Genomic DNA, 22192 nt, shown 5'->3' with positions numbered 1-22192 from the left:
CTCTTCAGTTAACTGTGGAAATGTCTGGAGGAGGAGCTGAGCACACAGCTGCTGAAATGATCTATTTGTCTGCACAGATGTAAGTGAGGGTTCTTGGTTTTGTTGGTTTGCTTTGGGTTTTTTTCCATTTGTCTTTGGTTTAATTTGGAAAGATGCTTCTTTCTTTCCAGTCTGGGTGCTCAGCTGAGAAACTGGCCTTCTGCCTCCCCAGCTGCTGTGACAAGGAGCTGGGAGAGAGTCTCAGAGAGCCTGAGTTTATGCAAGCAACAGGGAATCCTCAGGTAGGATAACTTTCCCATAATCTACTTATTAAAAAAAATCAAAACCAAAAAGGGGGATAATAACTTAGCTCCTGTTCAGGTGCTGAAAGGTCCAGAAAACCTGATGATCAGCAGAGCAAACTGCACAAAGAGCTGCCAAACTCCACTCTCCTCTCACTGCAGCAGCCAAAGAAGTTTGGCCCTGAATTCAACCTCTGCAGGCCTGGAGGGGCCTTTTTAGCACAGGATCCTTGGGCTGAGCCCTGAGCCTGCTTGGAAAAGTTTTCCTTTCCTGCAAGAACTGCTAGAGAACCTCAGCAGGGCAGCCTGGGCAGCAGCAGGGGCTGAGGAGCTGCAGAGCTCAAAGCAGGAGGGTGCAGGGGTTTCTCTCTGGGGTGCTGAGGTACCCAGAGACTTTTGATCTCCTGGAAATGGTGAGACCTCTCATGCTGCTGAGCAGGTTGCTGAGCATCTCTCTCCCTCACCTTTGTGAGAACAGGGCCTGGATCATTAGCAGAAGAGAAGGGCACAGGCTTGCAGCATATGGGGAATGAAGAGGCTTCAGCATGTGTATCAAATTATTTATTTGTATCAAAAAGAGCTGGTTTAATGGCATGTGTTTGGTAGAGCAGCTTAGGATTTCTTGAAAAAAAACAACGAAAAACAAACAACAAAAAAACCAAACCAAAAAACAACCCCAAACCCACCCCCAAAAACCAACAAAACACCCCTGCCCCTAAAAGGCAGGAGGATTCATGTAGTGACAGCGTCGAGCAGAAAGTGTGTGAGTAGTGAAGAACCAACTGGACTCTTTAGGCAGCACAACTTTGCATAGTTCATGGGCAATTAATCTGATTTGGCTACAGTGGATGTGTAAAACCACAGTCCTCATTAGCTGTAGCAGATGTCACAGTTCCTATCCCTCCTGAAGAAGTCCTCAGCCATGGGTGGCAGGTAGTCCATGCAGTCCGTGCTGGGGAAGTACTGGGGGACCCTGTTGTCCCCGTGCTGGGAACCACAGGCTGTGCAGCAGCAGGCAGGCTGGGGATAAGGGGAAGGGGCATGGCATGACCACTCCTCCCCAGGGCAGCCATAGGTCTTGGTGTCCAGGGCAGATGGGGGGCTGTGGGTCAGCGGGGTGAAGGGAGACAGCTGAGGAGGAGAGCAGCTGTGGTTGAGGGGGCTGGAGAGCTCAGCTGAGCTGGGGGAGCTGGCAGCCTGCAGTGGGAGAGGGAAGAAAAAAAACACACAGGGGGCATTTCAGGGTGTCATTTGGGGAAATGTGGACAAGCTCGTGGAATTTCTGTGGCATTGCCTTTCTCTGGCTACCCAGGGAGATGGTTTGGCCCTTGGAGGCTTAAACCCAGGAGGCAGTTCCTGTGACATCAGTGTTCCCAGGGAGCCTCTCTGTGAGTTAGAGGGCTGGGCTGTTCTTTGCAGAAAATCTCCAGGATCTGGAGAAGGGCCCTGCCCTATTCTGCAGCCTCAGTTGACTGGGCCTCCCCATCCTCTCTTCCCAAAGGGAAAACCAGTCAGGAATCCTCACCAGCAGCCTGCATTGCTGTGGCTGCACCCCATGCCCTTACGAGCAGCCCCATTCCCAAATCAACTTGCTGCTGTTCTGCCCCAGGATGTGACTCCCTTCCCCATCTTTCATCTGAGTCCACCTGTGGCTGCTCCCCTGGGACATGAATCTTACCAGGCTCTGGTTAAAGCAGAGTGGGACTGGCTGGAATGCATCTGAGGTGTAGTGTGAGGATGTCTGGAACGTGCTGAAGGCTGGATCTAAGGCTGCATCTGGCTGAAGACAGGACTCTACCAGCTGCTCCAAGTAGCCAGGGCTTTCTTCACAGGAGAGGCAATTTGAAAACTGCCATGATGGACAGTAGTTGGGAACAGAAGAGATGGGTTCTGCATCAAAAGGTGCTAGGAGAGAAGGTAGAGCAGATTATTCAGCATCTGTCTCCAGGTGTTGCCTCAGATCAGGTTTCAGTACCCTCACAGGTTCAGGAGCCCTGTGGATTTACACAAGGAAGTTCAGGATGAATTTTCAGGGAAGCAGACACCAGGAAGAAGATGCTCAAAAGCACGTAAATAACTTGGGAACTTTAGTCTCCTTGGACAGCTCCAAAGCTCTTTAAAGACTGCTGGAAACTCTTCTGGCTCCAGCCATTTTGGACAGGGATCCAGCTGGAAACTCCCTCAGACTCTTGACCCTTTGGCCTCCCTTGAAATGTCAACTGTTTACAGACCTAGGAGCTTGCCATGCACTGATTTGTGCTTCCCAGCTTGGCAGATGGCTGGTGCCTTTGCCTCACCCAGCCTCCAGATGCAGGGGAGCTACATCTGCAGGAAGAAGGGGCCAAGAGAAGAATAATTTGCTCTTTCAATTCTCCAAAGAGCCAGCCAGGAGACCAACTTCTGAGCAGGCAAAATGGAGCAAGTCAGTGCTGATGGGGCATCACTGGCAAAAATGTAAGTTCCTAGCAAGCTGTGTGGTCAGGCTCGCTGTGCTGCCTGGGGGGGTGGGAGCTCTCATCAGAGCTGACTTTTCAGTATTAATCTGTTTGTGCTGTGTTAATGAAGGTTAAAGCCAAAGCCCTGCACAGCTCTGGAGGGATGAACTGCCCACAGGTGGAGAGCCACTCAGTCACAGCTGCAGGTTGGAGGTGGCATGTTTAGCTGGATGTGGGGAGGAAGTGAGAAGCACCCAAAATACATAAACAGATGGAGACTTTCCAGCCTGGAAAAGCTTTTGGTATGTCTCACATTTCTGTATTAACATAAGCAAATTGATTCCCAAATATTGATGGTTTGATCATTTCCTTGTTTATATAATGTATATATTCACACCTGCCCAGCCTTTCGGGTGCCTCTGCTTTGGCTGCAGAACGATTGAAGGATCTGTAGGACCAAAGTGCTGTTCCCCCCACCCTTTTTCCCTGGGTATTCTCATACAGGAGGAAGAAACGGTGTTGCTGAAAACCTGACCCTCCTCTCCTTTTTATGGATGCTGCCAGGAGAGGGAGAACAACCAACTCTGCTGGAGCTCAGCAAAGTTCCCCAGGGCAATCTGACTCTCCTGGACCCGCAGCCTGCAGGAGGTGATGCCAGCACTGTTATTCCCTAGGGGATGAGCATCCCTTCCTGAAGGGGGGAAATAAACGGCACAGAGGAGAACCTGTGAGCTCCTGAACAGTGTAAGGTGTACCCTGCTGGCCCCACGGCATCCTCATCTGCATTTCATGGGCTCCTTTCAGGTGCTGATTGGCTGCATTGCCGGTTATCTGGTAGCGCCTGCCTGGAGCAAGGGCTGGGAAGGATCTGGGCTGCGGGGGGAAAAATTTGGAAGGGGGCGGGAAGGGACATGTGGATGGGCTTTGTACCAACCTGGGTGAGGAGGAGACACGGACTCTGAGAACTGGATGCTGCTGCTGCCCCAAGAAACCTGAAAAAAAGAGAAGGGAAGAAAAGGGATTGTAGGCGCTGTAACAGGGGAGCGTTTTTCTCCAGGCTGAGGTAAGAGAGGATTTCGTTTCAACCTACTCGTGTAAACCTTATTTTCCTCATGGATGTGACATGGAAAACTTCCCTAGCATTGACAGAACCAGACTGTTGTGCCCAACACGATTTTTCCCTGACCTTGGAGCAGCACTGGAGGAGCCCCAGCCTGGGACAAAGCCCTTGGTACAGCACCTGCCTGGTGAGCTCTTCCTGCTGTGCTAGTGCTGTTGATTCAGCAGGGATGTGGCTGCCTCTGAAAAACTCACACCTGCCCATTTCTAGGGCCATGAGTTCCATATCCCAAAGAATCTGTTGGGATAAATATGGCTGAGAATGAGCAACTAACAAATGGCAACGATAACTCTATAAAATGTGACTCAAGGCACCTGCAGGTGTCCCCATGGCTGGGCACCAGCCTGGGCTGCTGTGCTTGGTGCTGATGCCATTGGAGGAGCAGCTCTGCCACCCCTCCCAGCTCTGCCACAGCTGTGTGCCCCTGTGAGAAGGGACAGCCTCCTTTCCTGAGGGATGCTGGAAGCTGAAGGGAGCAGCTCTGCCTGTCCCAGCCATCTGACCTGCCCCAGAGAGGAGAAACCCATCCCTAAAACAACCAGTTTTGATGCCTGTTTGCAACCAGGATAGTACTCTGCAAATACAAATACTGTTTAGTTTGGGGTTTGTTTTCTGGTTTGTTTTGGTTTGGTTTTTTTTTTCCTCAGTTTTAATTCATACAGACTTCCAATCATTTCCTTTATTTAAAATGCTCTTGAGTTAGCAGCTCATTTCCCTAGCAACAACTTCCTAGCACATCCCCACGAATTTAGCTCATTAAATAGTGGCTGTTTGGGGCTGGAAGGACTATCCCTCTTCTCTTTGGCTGCAGGTGTGTAACCAGACAGATAGAGTCAAGCCCCTGGCAGCAGGATTTTTCAAGTGTGGCTGTTTCCAGCACCCAGAGGCAGCTGATCCTGCCAGCCCTCCCCTCTGAGGCCTCTCCAGGACAACACACACCTTTGGCAGATCACTCAGGTAACCTGCTGCGCTGCTACTTCTCACTTTTTTCCTGTGTGGGCAACTCAAGGGCTGTGTAAAGTGGCTGTGGGAAGCACAAACCAGTTCCACGTGGCCCTGCGATGCTTGGCTGCAAGGGGGAGGCTGCTTCCATTCAGGCTGCAGGGCAGGACTGACCCAGCATTTCCAGAGCCCAGCAGTTTGGTGCACTGTTCACCCAGGGCTCTGTGAGTCCCATCCTGCTCCATCAACACTCCTTATCAAAACAGCCAAGTGTGGCTGACTGAGTTCATGCCTCCAGTGATTTTCAGTACCACCTCCCAGCCCCATCCCTTCTAAAGGAGGGGATGGAGAGCTCTGCGTGTGTACAACTCTCTCTCTCTCACTCATCCAGTCTTTGTAGGAGTCCTCTAGCTCCAGCCACTCTAGAGATTTGCATAAAGAGGCTGGTAAATCATTACTTCTTCCTGGTTCGTGACAGCTTGGCAAAAAAAAATAAAAAAAGCTGAAGAGAGAAGAGACAAAGCAGACACCAGAACGTGTTTGACTTGCCGTAGCACCGGTCGCTGCCTGTCGTGCTCTTCTCTGCTGCAGTAACTCCTTGACTGTAATCTTCACTCTAACCCCTTGGTACACCTTGGGCTTTCCTGAAAGAAGGTGTGGAGAAACACTTCACAAGCTGGGAGACTCCCAGAGCACATGTAGCAAATCCAGCCTGTTTCCAGGCTCGTTCTGCACAGGGTTAACAGAGGATTAACTGGTCACTGTTCAGTCACTTGTAGTCAAAGTTTATAACCCTCTTTAACATTTCATATTCAAGCTTGTGACCAGCAGACATGTATTTAAAAGTTGGCGTTGATTTTTGTTCCATTTTGTAATCATACACATCTTATTCTCTCTCCTTCTTCCCCCCCTTCCCAGCTCTGGTCTGCACAGATCGATGGGCAGGGCTGGGGGCTACACTACCAGCAACTTAAAGACAAACTAGCAGGTGAGGTGTGGACACACCAGTAAGTCAGGGGTAGCCCCCACCCCCAGCTCCCGTGGCAGAGCCCTGTGCCCCCAGGGACCCTGCTTTTCCAGCACCCCGAGGCCCCAGCTGAAGCTTGGAGGGCAGAGCAGGGCATGGTCAGCTCGGGGGAACTGGCCAGAGTGTGGGTGGTGGGATCAGCCTGGGGGTCAGGCAGTGGGGTGGTCAGGGGCAGGGTGGGGAGGGTGGGCTGGGGGCTGGGGTCAGGGTAGGGAGGGTGGGCTGGGGGTCAGGGGCAGGGTGGGGAGGGTGGGCTGGGGGTTGGGGTCAGGGTGGGCTGGGGGTCAGGTCAGGGTGGTGAGGGTGGGCTGGGGGTTGGAGTCAGGGTGGGCTGGGGGTCAGGTCAGGGTGGTGAGGGTGGGCTGGGGGTTGGGGTCAGGGTAGGGAGGGTGGGCTGGGGGTCGGGGTCAGAGTGGGCTGGGGGTCAGGTCAGGGTGGTGAGAGTGGGCAGGGGGTCAGGGACAGTGTAGGAAGGGTGGGCTGGGGGTCAGGTCAGGGTGGTGAGGGTGGGCAGGGCGTCAGGGACAGTGTAGAGAGGGTGGGCTGGGGGTCGGGGTCAGGGTGGGCTGGGGGTCAGGTCAGGGGCAGGGTGACAAGGACAGGGTGAAAAGGGCAGGCTGGGGGGTCAAGGTGGGCTTGGATTTAGGGGAGCAGGGTGGCCGAGGGTCCAGCCTGTGCGTGGGTGGGCACCACGAGGAGCCAAGGATGCGGGGCATCCTCCCCCCCCGCCCCGCAGGGGCTGGGACCCGCAGCGCTGCCCTTTGCGGGAACCACACCGGGAGGCTGAAGGAAGCCCCGGCTCCCCCCGCCGGCCCTGCCCGCTGCTCCCCGACCCCTCCGGCAGCCCCGGGGCTGGTACTTGATCGGGCAGGAGCTTTTGGTTTGGTTTTTTTTTTTTTCCCCCCTGCCTCCTCCTTCCCCTCCTCCCCGCCCTCCCCGCTTCCTCCTCGCCTGGGAGGTGAAATCGCCTCCCTGGCGGAATGACCCCGCTGAACCCCCGAAACGGCCCCGAAACGGGGGTGTTCGGGGGATGGGGAAGGGGGGACGGGGTGGGGGGTGAGGAGGGGCTTACCGGACATGCTGGGCAGGAACGGGCAGCACCTCGCGCGGCGCCCGGTGCGGCAGCAGCTGGAGCCCCGGCCCCGCAGCAGGTTGGAAAAGGGGGCAAGAAGGGACAGGCTTCAAATCTGAAAGGGCCAAGTGACCTGCTTGCCCGGTGGCCGGTGCCAGGTGGATCCTGACAATATTATTGTTTTAACCCCACGGGTATAAGTTTGAGTTTTTCTCTCCTAATGCCAAGTATTTAAAACCTCTAGAAACCAATGATTTGACAATCAATGATTGCGCGATGCTTTCAATTTGAATATTCAAAGGCTCCACAAAATGGGCTATCTTTTGGTGAAACTGAGCACATCCCCATCTAGCAGAGGGGCTGGGGGAATAGGATCTGGCGGGGCCATCCCCCCAGGCCCTTGGCTTTTGGGACATTTGCAGGGTTTTGCCCATCTTTCCCCAAATGAAGCAGATGCCTCGAAACTGGCTCAAGATTCTCCCCTCAGACGTGCAGGCTGAGCCCCAGCCCTCTCATGCTTCATTTGCTACCTGCAGAGAGGGCTCTGTCAGGGACCCAGCTGCTTTTTGCACCGTTTTTCACATTTTAAGGCAAAATCCTCAGGTTTTGGGACCAAAATGGCAGTGGGCTGGCTTGGTGGAGCACAGAGGCTGCCCTGTGCAGGCAGGTAGCTGAAACAACCTGAACCTCACTTATTTCCACAGCACCCCCTTCCCTCTGCCCAGATCCTGGCCTTATATTGAGGTTTATCTGTGTTTTCCCCTAATTCAGACTGTTTTCCCTTGCTGTGCAAATTGACCCTTCTTTTTTTTTCACATGCTTCAGCTCTGTTCTGTGTGCTGTGGGGTTTTCAGAGCACGGTGGGAGGACACAGGTTTTTTTTGGGGTAACCCTTCAACACTGTGCAACACTGGGGCAGTTGGGGGTTGTAGGTTGGATTTAAGCTTCTCCCTGGGCACCACAGCCTCTGCTGTGCCTCGGGAGTAGCTGGCTGAGTTAAAAAGCAGGCCAGGCTGTTAATCATCTACCAGCAGCTCAGCCTGGCTATTGTTGCAGCTGAATCTTTTCTTCAAGTTGAACAAATACAGTCCATTTCAGTGGGGATGGTCGTGGTGTTGGTGCCATTCCTTGTACTGAAGTGTGGTTCTGCAGCTCCTGGTAGGCCAAGCCATGCCCAGGGCAGCTCTGCAGGGACACTTCTCTAGGGTTCCTCTCCCTCTCCCCCCACCTGCAAGGCAGCAAAACAGAGCAGGCTGTGCTGGGTGAGCTGCTGAGAAGGGGTTGGAGTTTGGGGGTGGCAGGGGAGTGCAAAGGCTTGGCCGTGGTGAGTGGTTTGGGACCTGAAGCCCTGGTGCTGCTGGAGCTGTGTCCTGCTGGAGCATCGGGGTGGGTGGGTAGAGCCTGGTGAGGCTGCTGGGGCTGTGGAGGGGAGCTGGGGTAATGTTTACCTCTGTAACCAGAGATGCCAGAGCAGAGCCTGCTCAGCTCCAGCCAGGACTGAGCTGCACGCCTTAAGGAAACACAAAGCACCCATGTTGGGGGTGTTCCTGCATGACCTGGGTTTCAGGACGTTGCCAGGCTCACAGAGATCCTGCTTGGCTAAGACCTGAGTGCCAGGCTGGGTCAAATGCTTCCAAGACAGGTCAAAAAAAAAATAATAAATGCTTTCTGTCCTTGCTTCTTCCCCAGAGCCTGACAGGAATACAGCCAGAGTGACCCTGGTGTCCCCATCCATGCAAGGCCCTTGAAGAAGGTACAGCTGATGGTGAAGGCTTTGCCACTTTGTCCCACAGCAGCTAAGGACAGCATGGTGGGGTTGAACACGGCTGGGGGCTCATGGAAGGCCTCAGGTTTGGGGGCACAAGGGGTGGGTTTGGGGCAGGGAGGCCTGCACAACACCCCGAGATACTTTGGGGCTCCTTGCCTTGCCCTGTGCTGTGCTCAGGGGAGCAGCTCTGAGAGCAGCTGGCTCTGCTGTGCTGGCTGAGTGAGTGGGTGCTGCCCTGGGGTGCCCCACAGGAGCCCACGGACCCAAAGGGTGGCAAGTCAGGGTCACCTTGCCCCACGCTTGGCACACGTGTGCAGGAGCCCTTGCCTGCTGGCTCCTTCCCCAGGATGAGCTGTCCCAGTGTCCCTGGGGCCTGTGGGGTGGGCAGAGAAGGGATTTGGGGCACAGGGAGTGGCCAGAGTTGGCTGTTTTGAACAGGTCTGAACAAGGCTGGGGAATCAGGAACACTTGGGAGGGACCCCAGCCCAGCCAGGGGGGCGTGTTGTTGTGGTGTGTGGCTGTGGGGGTAGGGGCAGGGGTTTTGCTGAGCCCCTGGAGACCTAAACAGGCTGTGCTGAGCAGGTTGCACCAGGGCTGCTGGTGCTGCAGCTCTTGGAGCTGCTCCTCAGCTCTGCTGGAAGGGGTCAGGCTGGGAGGGCAGACCTGGGGGGCAGCACCTTCCCTTTTGGGGCAGAACCTCCCCTTTTGGGGCAGCTGCAGTGATCCCTAGGAAGGGAACTCGTTCCATCCCTTCTGCCAGAACACACCTTGGATGGTTTGCAAGTGCCTGAGCAGCCAGGGAGGTGCCTGCCAGCTGCGGGCAGCTTGGACAGTGTGTGTGTGTGTGTCCTGAGGTGCAGGGACAAGCCAGGGCTGCTGCTGGCTGGGACATCTGTAAAAGAGTGGGCTTTGGGTAGAGGACTGGCCTGCAGTGCTCCTGACTGAGGCTGCTGCCTGTTCCCAGGGGCAGTGCCGGGTGCTCAGCCCGCCTTCCCCTGCAGGCACCGAGTGATGCTCTGGGACCCATCCGGTGCCCCCCGGTGCTGCTTGTGATCCCTGGAGGGTGCTGAGAAGGCTCCAACTACCCTGTCAGCCCCAGGACTCGAGGAGAAAAGGCAAGGAGAGGCTTAAAAGCATCAGGGCCAGGAAAGCTCCTGCTTTTCCTCAGCCAGGCTTTTAGTGCTGCTTCTGTGGGTGGGAGGGGGACGAGATGGGACCCGGGGGGTGGCCCCTGCCGGGGGTGGATGCAGCAAAAGGGACCGGGAGGGTTGTCCGGGACTCCCCCGGGTGCGTTTGTGTGTGCAGAGCTACCTCTAGTGGCCGTGGGGACTGGGACTTCACACCAGCCTTGCTCCCCATCATTGCAACCCCGGGAGGGAGGGTTCCTCCTGGAAGGGGTGGGAGCAGCTCGTCCTCTGCCCACCCGTGTTGATCCGGCGCAGGGAAGAGAGGGAAGAGCTCTGAGCTGTGTCCGGGGCAAGAAGGAAAAGCGGGGAGGGTGTGATTTGTGCCTTTGCAGGTGGGAGGGAAGGGGAGGTTTCCTTCTGCACAGGTCAGCAAGCAAGAAGGTGCCCCAACAGTCCCTTGAAACACCCTGATCTGTCTGCCAGGCCCTGGGGTAGCATGGTGGGCTTTTTTTTTTTGCCTTTTGTTTTTTTTTTGGGGGGGAGGAGGTTTAGTCTTTTGTTCTGTAGGCTCAAATGTGCCATAGCTTTGCTGCTCTGGCCATAACTGCTGCCCAGACCAATGCCCTGCTCACAGCACTCGGGCATCAGGGATGTCCATTTATGCCCCTGGGTAACCAGAGACCATTGTACAGACTCTGTGCTGTTAAGGGGGGCTCCCCTCAGTCCTGCCTTGCCCCCCACCCTTCCCAAATGCCTTCTGGTGAGGTTGGTCTGCAGATGTATTGTAAGGACCAGAGCAACTTGTTTTCTCAGCGAGTGAGAAGAAGGACCAATCATCATAGAACCACAGGCTGGTCTGGGTTGGAAGGGACCTGAAAGATCATCCAGATCCAACCCCTGCATGGGCAGGGACACCTCCCACCAGCACAAGTTGCTCCAAGCCCCATCCAACCTGCCCTTCAACACTGCCAGGGATGGGGCAGCCACAGCTTCCCTGGGCAACCTGGGCCAGGCTCTCACCACCCTCACACTACCTGAGGTTCTTGTTTGTAGGGAAGGCTCATAGAGTGCAGATACTTTTTCAGGCTGTGTATTTTACTTGTAGCACAGTGGGTCTGTGAGAAATGGCCCTAGAAGGCACCACAATAAGCTAAATGTGGTATAACCAAGGGACTGTGTTTCTAAATACAGCTTTAGGGGGGAAAAAGTGCAAGTAATTAATTTGCTTCAGTAACGGTCCATTTTTCTTTTCCTCCAGCTCTGATCTCATCAATAAGTTCTCCGGCCTTCACAAGTCCCCCAGATGGAGCTTCCATCCTCTTTGGCCCAGGCAGAGCCATCGTGAAGAGCTGGTGTCTCCGTGGGCTGCTCTGGAGGGAGGTGGCTCATCCTGGAGGTGAACTCGTTTGGCACAGTCAGCAGGGGTGGGAAGGAGCAGGACGAGGTGGCAGCGAAGCTGGGGGAGTAGTGGACATCTTCCAGAGGGTGCAGAGGGTAGGGGTGAGCTCCAGGGATGGCAGGGCTCCACCCTGAGCTTCGGGTTGGGGAAACACCTCCGGGCTGATGTGAGGAGAGGCAGCTGGTGCTGGCAGGCAGTGCTTGCAGGGGGTCTGGGCAGGCACACTCTGCCTGGCTGAGGCTGTCGGGTGAGGTCTGTTCCCAGGGCTCTCTCTGCTTGGAAGAACAGAATAGAATCATAGAATAGAATCATCCTGGTTGGAGTGGACCTTGGAGATCATCAAGTCCAACTGTAACCTAAACCCCCCCGGCCATAACCTGATTTACCCCTTCAGTGCTTAAATCACATCCCTAAGCTCCACATCTACGTTTCTCTTCAACACTTCCAGGGATGGTGGCTCCACCAGCTCCCTGGGCAGCCTGTTCCACTGCCCACCCACTCTTTGGGTAAAGAAATTCTTCCTAATACCCAGCCTAAACCTCCCCTGGTGCAGCTTCAGGCCACTTCCTCTCATCTTGTCATGATTCACTTGAGAGAAGAGCCCAGTTCCCACCTCCCTACAACCTCCTTTCAGGTAGAAGTGGGGAAAGAAGACAAGGAAGACCCTTAAGAAAAAAAGCTTGTCCTGGAGGTAATGGAACATCTATTCCCAGGGCCTGGCTGGGGACACTCACAAGGGTTCCTGTTGCTCTGGAGCAGTGTTTGGTGTGAAAGCTGTTGAAGGGAAAGGTCTGGAATGGGCTTGCAGAGGGATGGAGCAGCCCTGACCCTCAGGAGCTCTGCCCTGGGGCTGTGAATGGAGCTGACTCCTGGGAAGTGGCAGGGATCAGGATGGGCAATGGCCTGGAGCCTGCAAATTATGTTCCTAGAAACTTAAGGAGCTCATTGGAGTAGTTGCTTAGGGGAGCAGGGGAGGTTGTTGATTTGGGAGTCGACCTGCAACAAGCAGGGACAATTAGATGGAGAGGGGGAGCCAAGAGAAGTTCCCCACCTGTTGTGTGCTCTGCTGGGGCTGCCTCCGGGGACAGCCACAGCTTCTCACCCCAGACCCCCTGAGTTAACCCAGGTTTTGTGTTGCTGAGGGACTCAGAACCATGGACTCACCAGCAGGAAGTGTGCTGTGTCGTTGGGGAAGGGCGGCAGGAGGGAGGGCACAGAGGAAGGGCTGAAGAAGGAGCTGGTTCCAGCTGTGAGGGAACCAGCATGGTGATCCCCATACTGCTCGGTGAGATATGGGTCCAGAAGTGCTGGGTAGCCCTGAGGGGCAGAGGAATCACACAAGAAGGGCTTGGAGCCTAGAGGGGACGAGTAGGCATCACTGACAAACTGCTTTGTGTTGTGGAAATCCACCTCAGATGTGAAGGGTCTCCTGAGGCCATAGTAACCAGCCGTGGTGGGTGAGCCTGTGGTGGTCAGAAAAAAGGGTTGGCTACAGGAAAACCAGTAACAGCAGCTCCTGGGGTGCCCAGAGAGCTCTGGATAGCTCTGCAGGTACAAAGTAGAGCCCTTTACATTCTAGCTTGGCCCAGGGCAGGAGGAGTCAATCCTGGCTTGAGATGAGCATCAAGCCCAGTGCTTGTAGCACCTCAGCCTGCCCTGATCCAGCTGACAAGCTCCATCTGCAGCAAACCCACCTGTTCTGGGAAGCCCCAAGTATGAGGCCAGAAGGTTGGAGCTGGGCTTTGCCAGGCTCTGCTGCTGCAGCCCCTGGGCTCTGGGTTGGAGCTGCAAACCCACCTCCCTCTCCTGTGGCCTCACTCCCCTTTCCCTGCCCAGGAGCTGAGGGGGCAAAATGTGTCAGCTCCTGGTTTTGTACTTTCCCTCCAGCTTGGGGGAAACTGGGAGATGCAGAAGGAATAGAAGGGGTTCTGTGTGGCACTATCAAAGGAGATGGAAGCTGCTCTAACTGCTTCTCTTTTCCCCTCTTTGGGGATTTCATACAAGAATTCAGGGCCTTTCCTTTATTGCTGCTGTTCCTGGTTTGACTCTCTCAGGCACTTTCCCCTGGAGTTCTCTGAGGGGTGGCCCTGATCCTGTGCTTCTTTGCTCACTCCATGTCCTTTGGAGGAGAAGAGACAGGCACAGTGCCAGCTGTCCAGCCTGCACAGAAGGCAGTGATTGATCTGTGGAGGGAAACCTCACCTGGCACTGGGACAAAAGGTGACTGAGGTGTGCTGCTGCTGGCCTGCAAAAGAGAGAGACGTGTTAAAAAATGACCTTTCAAAGCAGGGCAGCTCTCAGGGTATGCAGTTTGGGAAGGGAATCCATGAGGGGAGGAAGGCACTGGCCCAGGTTGCCCAGGGAAGCTGTGGCTGCCCCATCCCTGGCAGTGTTGAAGGGCAGGTTGGGTGGGGCTTGGAGCAGCCTGGGCTGGTGGGAGGTGTCCCTGCCCATGCAGGGGGCTGGATCTGGATGATCTTTGAGGTCACTTCCAACCCAAACCATTCTGTGATTCTACGAAGGTGTCTGCATAATTCAGCTGCACTATTTGAGCCTTGGTGCTGTGGGTGTGAGGAGCTTAACTAGAAGGCTTCAAGTCCGGGGCCTCTTGAGGTATCAGCAGGTGTAGGATATGAGACTTTGAAGGCCACACGTAGGGCTGATAACAGCAGAAATACAAAGATAACTGGCTTCCTCCTCGTGCACTGCAGGGCTCCTTAGGGCAGGCAGGATGCTGAGCAGCCCTTCTGATGCTGGCACACACCAGGTCTCAACGAGCTGGTATCTCAGTCCTTGGCTGCTCAAAACAGGCAGATTTTGCTCTGCCTACATTCCATCCCAGCTCTCCTGTGCTGTCTGCCTGCCACACTTGAGGGGTCCCCCCAGCAGGACCAGCAGGCTGTGAGCAGGAGGCAGCTGTTCCCAGCTTCTGTCTGGGTGCTGTAGCAGAATTGATACTAATAATAAATATCCTCTTGCTCTCTAGGTAAAAGAAATTTAGCCCTGAGTGACCCTGGTGCTAATTCCTTAAAAAGCAGAGTGGCAAAGGCAGCTGCTGGAGCAGGGACCAGACAGGGAGTTTCATCAGTCCCATCTCCAGATCTCCAAGCCCTTGGAGCAGGAATGCAGTTGGCTTCACTCCCCTCAGCTGGGCTGCAGCCCTGCCCAGGGATGCTGGCATGCTGCTTCCAGTTTGCATAGTGCAACCAGGAGGTTCCTGCCACAGCAAGCAACCAAATTTAGAGGTTTAAGATTTGAATTAAATTTGCCCGTGCTGGGACTTCCTTTTACTGCTGAAGGAAGGTTTGCAGCTGCTCCCTGCTCCATCATGGAAATGAGCTCCGAGCCCACACAAGTCACAGAGGCTGTGGGAGTGACAGGAGGTGTCAGGAAGGAGCCCTTGGGCTTGTGGGCAGATGAGGATGTTGAGCTGGCAGGGTCAGGGCTGGGGCTTGCAGTGTCCTCAGCTGGGCCATTCTCAGCCCCAGACCCCAGGGAGGATGAGAGCTGGAAGTACCCACTGCCCTGCAGGGCTAAAGCCTCCTCATGCAAATCTGGCCTCAGCAGACACCCCTTTCTCAGCACCCACACCCCCTTCTGCTTCAGGGATTTTCACCACCACCTCCCCTGCCTGCCCATCCCATTGTATCCACCTCTTTCTGCAGGCACTGAGGAGGAATCCCTTGGGAAGCAGTGGTGGAGGCCCCTGCACTGGTATTTAGAGCCCAGTCTTAACACCCCACGGGGAAGCAGCCTGGGGCTGTCACCTGGCACCCCTGGTACTGTGTTTGAGGGAGAAGCTGAGTTAGGAACTGCAGGTAGCAGAGGTGCTGCCTTCAGGGCAAAGGGCTGCAGTGAAGGGAGCTGGGATGCTCTCCTGGAAGGACAGGAAGGTCCCTGGGCACAGCTGCCAGCCTGTGGAGCATTTCAGATTAGCAGGGCATCTCAGCTGGGCTTTGATCCTGCCTGTTCAACAGCCACAGAAACCACCTGACAGTGTCACAGGCAGCAGGTCCCCTTGCCCCACACCATGGTGGGTGACCACAGAGCTGACAGCAGCTGCAAGGGCCTCCCCTGCCTTCATTCCATGGGAAGAGCCCCTGCAGCAGCCCATCTTTGGCCTCCACCAGAGCAGGCAGCTTGCAGAGATCTACATTTCACTTGCCTCCCTGCTTCTTATCAGGTGACAAATTGCTGGCCCTAATTGAAGCCCATCAGCTCATTTCCTCCCTGCTGGACTTCCTCCCAGTGCTGTGGGGCTGGGAGAGCTGGATCTCCTGCAACAGGGTGTCTGGTTAGCATCACTCAGCTGCTGGTGAGCTTGGTCCCAGCCCTTCCTACACATGCCTGGGCAGAGGTACTGCCTGGGGGGCTCCAGGGGGTGTGCTGCTTCCCTAATTTGGTTACCCAGGAGTTTTGTCCAGCTACCAGGCTGTCTTGGGGCAGGAAATGTAAGGATTCAGGTCAAAATAATGGTCTTGTCCTGCAGTGGGGACCCATGGTGCCTTCTGACTATACTTTGCCCTCAGTGTTTCTCCTCTCTGGGCCCAACCCGTAGTAGAGCAGCTGAAGTACTAAAGATGAACCAGAAAAGCAAAGCTCAGGCTGGGCAGGGCACCTCCCTGCTTTGCTGAATGATCTGTCCTTGGCCTCTGAGTGCTGCTGGGCACAGGGCTCCACCTGGGTACCCACCAGTGTCCCCACCTGAGAGAAGGGGGTGATCTTTTCCCACGCAGAGGGTAACTGCTGGGTCATGCCTATGCAGTGGATGAGCCAAAGGAAAAAAAGTCACAGAGGGGTGGGGGTTGGAAGGGACCTCTGGAGATCATCTAGTCCAACCCCCTGCCAGAGCAGGATCCCCTAGAGCAGATCCCACAGGAACATGTCCAGGCTTGGAATGTCTCCAGGGATGGAGACTCCACAGCCTCCCTGGGCAGCCTGTCCCAGGGCTCTGGTACCCTCAGAGTCAACAAGTATTTTCTCACATCCAGGTCCAACCTCCTGTGCTCCAGTTTGTGCCCATTGCCCCTTGTCCTGTCACTGGGCACCACTGGGAAGAGTCTGGCCCCATCCTCCTGCCACCCCCTGCAGATATTGCCCAGCACTGATCAGCTCCCCCCTCAGCCTCCTTTTCTCCAGCTGAGCAGCCCCAGCTCTCCCAGCCTTTCCTCACAGGCAGGTGCTCCAGCCCCTTCAGCATCTCAGTGCTCTGGGCTGGACTCTCCGGTAGCTCCTTGAACTGGGGAGCCCAGAACTGGGCCAACAAGTATGAAATGGATCTCACTGTAGTCTCTGACACGTTTATGTGGGGTTCCCTGCCCGTGCAGGGGGGTTGGAAATTGATGATCTTTGAGGACCCTTCCAACCTTCATGGTTCCTAAAGCTCAGGACCAATCCCTGCAGTTGGTGGGAACTCAGAAGCCCAGACCGTGTGGTTTTCCCCACAGTACACACTGGTTCCCTACCAATTATCATGTGCAGGGCCTGGCAGTCATGAAATTGTTGCTGTTCTGCTGCCTCAGTCAACAACCCAGCAGCTCCCACTTGATGAGCAACGACCTTTCTGTAGCAGATCTCCTCCACACACCATAGATTTTTGGAGCAAAATCAAAGGCTTCCTGATTTTGGAGCAAAGATCAGGTTGGAACAAAAGATGCAGCTGAATTACACTGCATCATAAACACAGCAAAGCTCAGTTATCTGCCATGTGCTTTGATTCTGGATTATATTTATGATGTCAGATAAACAGAGCTGCCCTTCCAGCTGTTCCCTTCACAATCCAGCCAAGCAAATAAGGATGTTTGCCCTGCACAATAACACTTTGTCTCTCCTCGGGAATGAGCAGCAGGGCTGATTTTGCATTAGCCACAGGCAAGTGCTGAGCTTTGGAGCACAAAGCCAAGGGCAATAAAGCAGGAAGGGTTTTTACAGTGCCTGGGGCTTTTGATTGCAGCTGTTGAAGCTGCCGCCGCTGGGCAGGGAGCTGGGAGAGCAGGGCACTGACCCACCAGGATGTGCAAACACAGCAGCTGCTTCCTGCTGCTCCCCAGGGCAGCCTTCCCAAATGCCTGCATGGGGGGGAGCACGTGTTTTCCAGTGACTGTCCACGGCTCAGGGGGTCTTTTGCCTCTCTGCAGCAGCCCTGAGGGCGTCGGGGTAGATCTTGCTTTGTGCCATAGGATCATGGGAGGGTTTGGGTTGGAAGGGACCTTAAAGATCATCCAGATCCACCCCCCTGCATGGGCAGGGACACCTCCCACCAGCCCAGGCTGCTCCAAGCCCCATCCAACCTGCCCTTCAACACTGCCAGGGATGGGGCAGCCACAGCTTCCCTGGGCAACCTGGGCCAGGCTCTCCCCACCCTCACACTCAGGAATTTCCTCCTCATGTCTCACCTCAATCTCCCTCTTCCAGTTTTCATCCCTTCCCCCTCGTCCTCTCCCTCCCTGCCCTTGTCCCAAGCCCCTCCCCATGTTTCTTGGTAATGCCCGTGCTGGTTTCTGCCTGTTTTGTTACAGAGAGTGAACGTGCATGAAAGGAACAGTGAGAAAAAGACTTACAAGTCCATTTGAGGTCTTGTTGTTTTGCTAATGGCAAAGAGCTTGGGGAGGTGGGGTGGGTGGGTGAAAAGATCATCAAAACTTCTAACATGTGTCTCCTGCTGCCAGTAATTCAGGTCTCTGCTCCCACCTTTTCCTTCCAGGATGGCTTCAGCAGCTTGACTGCATCTCCTCATCTGGCAGTGCCCCCATTGCTCCCTACCAGCCTGGAAGTGAAGTCCTGCTGCCTGGGAAAGGTGAGTCTTGAGAGGACACAGGGAATGGACTCCCCTGCTGCTGGGTGCCACGTGCTGCCACCTGCAATATTTTGTCCCCTTCTGGGGACAGCATTGCTTTTCTGGCCAGCAACTGGGGAAAAAAAAACCCAACCCTGTAGTGCACTATAATTTGAGTGAGGTTTCCTGTTGCCATAGAACCACTTTAAAAAGGAATGATCTCTTAACAACCTGATGCTTGGCCTCTTTCCAGACCATAGCATCACTGCATCTCCCCTGGCACTCTCGTGTGCCAGAGAGGAGCTGGAAGGAGCACAACATTCAGGGAAGAACATCTATTTTTGTGGCAATGAGTTGTTCGAGGGCAAAGGAAGCTGACTTGGAAAGTTGTCATAAGCAGGGTGAGGAAGGAATGAGAAATTCAGCATTACTGATTTGCTTAAAAAAAACCCCAATCAACAAACCAACAATAGCAAAGGACTTTAATCCCTCGGAGCTTCACTGATGTAAAAAAAATAATCAAGGAGCCTTCTGTGATCTTTTGGGGCCAACATTAGTGTTGCAGGTGGGTTTTTTTGCTGCTCCCTGTCACTATGGGCAGTGCCCTGAACTCCACAGAAACGCTCTGTAAACCAGGTGACATGACATGACTTTTCTGCTCGAGTTCCAGAAGGAAAAAGGAGGGAGAGAGTGTTGGGGAGAGACTTACAGGGAAGCGGCAGCCACTGCTCTGCCTGGATCTTTTTTCAGCCAGCAGATCCTTGACTGTGTGTTTCACCCTCACTCCTTGGTACACCCGCTTGCCGAAATCTGTGGGGACTGAGGGAATGAAAGAAGCATTAAAGGAGGTCAGGGAAAGCCCAGAGCAGCTGGAAGGGGTTCATAGAATCATAGAAACATGGAGTGGTTTGGGTTGGAAGGGACCTGAAAGATCATCTAGATCCAACCCCCTGCATGGGCAGGGACACCTCCCACCAGCCCAGGCTGCTCCCAGCCCCATCCAACCTGCCCTTCAACACTGCCAGGGATGGGGCAGCCACAGCTTCCCTGGGCAACCTGGGCCAGGGTCTCACCAGGAAAGAGCTTCTTCCTACTGTCCAACCTGAATCTCCCCTCTTTAAGCTTCAAACCACTGCCCCTTGTCCTCTCACTACACACCCGTGTGAGAAGCCCCATCCCAGGTTTCTCGTAGGCCCCCTTCAGGTGTTGGAAAGTTGCTACCAAGTTGTGACAGAAGAAGCAAATTCGTGGCCTCTGAACATCAGGTTAGGAAGGAGGCAGAGGAAACTGCTGGTGACAATACAAAATGATCCCATGTGAGCCTGAGAGTGAACTGTGCTCATTTGTAGAGGTGCCCTACCCTGCATTTCAGCTTTGGGTGCCTTGAGGTGTCTGTGCAGCTCCCTCTGCCCCAGAGGTGGCTGCCTGATGACTTTTGGCTTTCATTTTTCCCAAGAAAGCTCTGGGGGATCCTACATTTTCCTCTGGGTCAGCAAAATCTGCTGTGACTCTGCAGCCCTTGTTGCCTCTCTCAGAACTGCTGTGGTTTGAGCTCCTCCTTGTCCTTGTAGAGCTGCTGGTGTCCAGCACAAGGCTCTGTCAGCTTTGACCTCAGTGCAGCAAGGAGGGGAACCACCCCAGAGGGTTGGAGTGGATCCTCTGGAAGGTGATGGGAATCACAGTGGGGATTTGGGGAAGGGAAAAGGAGCTGCCTGCTCAGCCTGCTCTGCATCCACAGCAAACACGGGGGCCTGCAGGCTCTGCTGTTTTATCAGGGTTATCCAGGAAGGCACAAACAGGGGTGCAGTGTCACCCAACACAGCACAACCCCTCCAACAGGGGCTGTGTGACTTCTGGTGTCAAGCCCCTGTCTTCTCCTCCTGGCTTTGTGGGATCTGCCCTGTGTTTGGCACAGGGGGGGCAGGGAGGTGTGAGGCACAAAACCAGGCAGAGCTCTTTTATCCTGGTGAGCAGGCTGTGCCTGAGCAGAGAGCTGGCACCTGTGGAGCCAGGGAGGAGAGTCCATATGGGCTTGTATTGAAATCTTCCAGAGTAGAACTTGGCTTTGAAGCTAATCCCTTGGAAAACAGGCAGCCACGTTCTCCCAAGGGGACAAAACCAGCCATTCCACAGCTGATCTGTTTGATCCCTAAAATGGTGTTTGATCATTCTGCCCTCCTGCTTCTTCAGGAGGTGCAAAGCTCCGTTTTTGGCCCCATTTGTGACTTTCCCTCACGTGGCTTTGTGTCCCCAGGTGCACCCGGGGAGCTTAGGAAGGGACAGGCAGAGGGTTCAAACAACACAGAGTCTCAGTGTTGCCTTGGGGGGTGTCCCAAATGTTTCCTGTTGGGCTCTGGGCAACTGCAGCCTGGTTTTGGTGTAGCCAGAGGGACTTCAGCCAAGGTTAGGCACACAGGGCAAACCCATTGCAAGAGACTGTGATCAAAACAGGGGTGAACACTGAGCCTGGATACAGACCAGTGAGCATCTGTGGGCAAGCCAGGACTCAGCCAGAAGTGGAGCTCAACCCTGGCAGCTGAGGAGAACCTGTACACTGAGGCTGGCTCTTTTCTGTGGCCCCAGCTAGAATTCTGCCTCCTCTAGTCCCTTTTCAGGGCTGTTCTCACTGAGTCTGGCCCTTTTCTGTGGCCCCAGGTAGAATTCTGCCTCCTCTAGTCCCTTTTCAGGGCTGTTCTCACTCAGAGCAGTTGGAAGCACATGGACCTGGAGCTGAAAAGCTGGGGCAGAGCAGGTAGAACTGGCAGGAAAATAACTGTGCTTCCTACATCTTTGCATGAGAGTTCCTTTAGGGAGAAGGGTTTTGTCATTTGTCTGAACATGCAGCACGGTTCCCTCAGCTCAGGGAGGGTTTGGTACCTGCCATAACTCATCCACTCTTGTAACCAGCTGTAACTCTTCAACTCAGCTGAAGATTCAGGCATTGAATCAGCACAGAACTCACAGAGGAGGCTGAAGCCAGGCAGACAGTCTTATATTTAATTTTGGGAAGAGGGATATTTCTAAAATAACATCCTTGGGAAAGCTCTGAGCAGCTTTTATTCTGCTGCTCTGCAGGCTGACATTGCCCAGTCCTACAGCCTCTTTGGGTAAACTGACCTTGCTTCTCTGGGACCATCTCCAGCACTTCTGCAGCCCTGGTTTTCTAACATCTGCCTTAAAAGACACTACAAAAACACTTCCATACCTCCTTGCTTTTACACAGGAGTTCTGTGCTGCTGAAATTGCTTCATACACTCGTTTATTCCTCTGCTCAGGTTCTTAAAGTGCAATGTCTCTGTTCTCTGACCCTGTTTTTAACAGTCCAGCCTCACCTACCTCAACCTGCCTCTTTCAGTGAGTTATTCCTGAGGATGTGATGCTGAGCTATTAAAGCTCAGGGTAACTCTGCTGTTGGCAGCACTGAGGAAGTCCATGCTAATTTAGGCCCAAGTTTATGTAATTTTTTGAGTAAATTTAATCCTATTTCACATCAGCAGGATCTAACTGCCTTTTGGAAAAAAAAAAAACACCAAACAAATAGAAATACTGCACCGTGAAGGAAGACAAATTCAGCCCAGAGATGCTATTAAATTCTTGGGACATTCCAGATGCCACACGTTGACTTTAGGCAATTCTTTCTGATTTCTTTGGGTTTTACTCTCAGCCCAAGGGTGGCACGGAATGTCCTTTCCATGATATTTCCAGGAAGAGGCACCTTTACCTTTGAGGAAAGTCGAGGTGCTGCAACTCACCTGCTTCCATGGTGGTCACTGCTGACACCTCCCAGCCTTTGGATTCTGCAGGGTCTTGGAGAAGGGTTGTTGGTCATGAGCTTCCCAGAGCAGAGGGAAGGCAGGGCTCATGCTCCACTGGTGGACTTCCAGCTGAGCCTGGTGGAAATGTCTTTCCTACAATTTACTGGCCCCTCCACACGATGCCTTGTTTGGGATTTGCTTAAATGCAAATCTCCTGCTGTGTTTTCTCGCTCCAATTTGCATGGTCAGCGTGGATGATTCCTAAAGAATCTCTTTCCTGTCTGAGCTGACATTGCACGGATGGACACTGAGCTGAGGTTGGCCAAGAGAAAGAACTTGGGTTCAAGTGAAAGGCTGGAAAATCTTTCTCCTGCCAGGAGAGGAACCTGCCTGGAAAAGCAAGACGTGGGCCAAGAGCATCTTCTCCTGTTTAAGTGTGAGATGCCCCGATGCTGCGGGGGTCTCTCTGGGACCCCCAAGCTTGTGAATTA

General features: G+C 54.2%; 2 protein-coding genes across 2 annotated transcripts; both read right to left on the bottom strand.

Annotated features, from left to right (window-relative positions):
• Positions 1 to 1151: 1151 nt before the first annotated feature.
• Positions 1152 to 10430, bottom strand: POU2AF3 (POU class 2 homeobox associating factor 3). Its single transcript, XM_051638309.1, has 5 exons — positions 10405 to 10430; positions 5328 to 5445; positions 3472 to 3589; positions 1960 to 2186; positions 1152 to 1463 (listed from the first exon to the last, which is right to left on the bottom strand). Exons 1-5 carry the CDS (start codon positions 10428 to 10430, stop codon positions 1152 to 1154), a joined length of 801 nt encoding a protein of 266 aa, XP_051494269.1.
• Positions 10431 to 11041: 611 nt separating this feature from the next.
• Positions 11042 to 21708, bottom strand: POU2AF2 (POU class 2 homeobox associating factor 2). The gene is made up of 5 exons (XM_051638308.1): positions 21668 to 21708; positions 18656 to 18815; positions 13374 to 13416; positions 12336 to 12634; positions 11042 to 11443 (listed from the first exon to the last, which is right to left on the bottom strand). Exons 1-5 carry the CDS (start codon positions 21706 to 21708, stop codon positions 11042 to 11044), a joined length of 945 nt encoding a protein of 314 aa, XP_051494268.1.
• Positions 21709 to 22192: the final 484 nt, after the last annotated feature.

Source organism: Apus apus, chromosome 22, assembly GCF_020740795.1.
Source record: "Apus apus isolate bApuApu2 chromosome 22, bApuApu2.pri.cur, whole genome shotgun sequence".
Taxonomy (NCBI): domain Eukaryota; kingdom Metazoa; phylum Chordata; class Aves; order Apodiformes; family Apodidae; genus Apus; species Apus apus.
This window is presented reverse-complemented; position numbering and strand designations above follow the sequence as displayed.